Below are 676 nucleotides of genomic sequence, written 5' to 3'. Positions count from 1 at the left end.
CCCCCCCCCCCACTATCCAGGGCAAGTGGGGAATGTTCCCCCTTCCCCTCCTGCCTTGTCGATGGTGGGGGAACAGGCTTTGGGGGTGGAGGGGGGTCAGGAGGGGCGTTACTCGCTGCAGGATTCCCAGTCTCTGACCTGCTCCTGCAGCCGCTGTATCGATATGGGGGGGGGGGGGGCCCCCCTGTTAATTTTGCCCCCAAGGGGGCCCCCCCCCCCCCCCCCCAAGGATGTTGGCAGTGGGGTGGGTAGGGATTCAGTGATGGGAACGCCTTCGGGGCGGGGGGCGATGGTTAGATTCTCTCTCAATGGGTAACCCAATGTGTTGGCCGCCTGTCAAGGGGTCTAACCCTCTCCCTTGTTCCTGTCTTCCAGGTATGAAATCCTGACACCCAACGCTATTCCAAAAGGGTTCATGGACGGGAAACAGGCTTGTGAGCAGATGGTAAGTTCTGTCTCCTCGGTCACGCCATCTCTTGGCCGTCGCCAGAATTCATGAGGGCACGAGTACGTCGCAGGTGGGCACGGTGGGCACACCCTTTCTGCCCCAGAGCCTGCTCGGGGCGAAGAAAGGTGGGGGAGGGGTGGGCAGCAAGGTTTGGTGGCGAGCGAAGGGGATTGAGGGAGTCAGTGGTATCGTATCAATCAGGTGATATCTGTCTATCTCTCTCTCCCC

The 676-nt window shown here is 60.8% G+C and overlaps 1 protein-coding gene across 1 annotated transcript in view; it reads left to right on the top strand.

The window, feature by feature from the left end:
• The window catches only part of LOC109926555 (myosin-10-like), a 35,130-nt gene that overhangs the window by 27,573 nt on the left and 6,881 nt on the right, over positions 1-676 (top strand). Inside the window, exon 18 of the mRNA XM_048620291.1 lies at positions 376-445. Coding sequence (XP_048476248.1) covers positions 376-445 — 70 coding nt within the window. The remainder of the gene's footprint in view (positions 1-375; positions 446-676) is intronic.

The sequence above is a fragment of the Rhincodon typus genome, chromosome 46 (assembly GCF_021869965.1).
Source record: "Rhincodon typus isolate 14 chromosome 46, sRhiTyp1.1, whole genome shotgun sequence".
Lineage (NCBI taxonomy): Eukaryota > Metazoa > Chordata > Chondrichthyes > Orectolobiformes > Rhincodontidae > Rhincodon > Rhincodon typus.
Note: the sequence above shows the minus strand (reverse complement) of the source record. Positions and strands in the feature narration are given on the sequence as shown.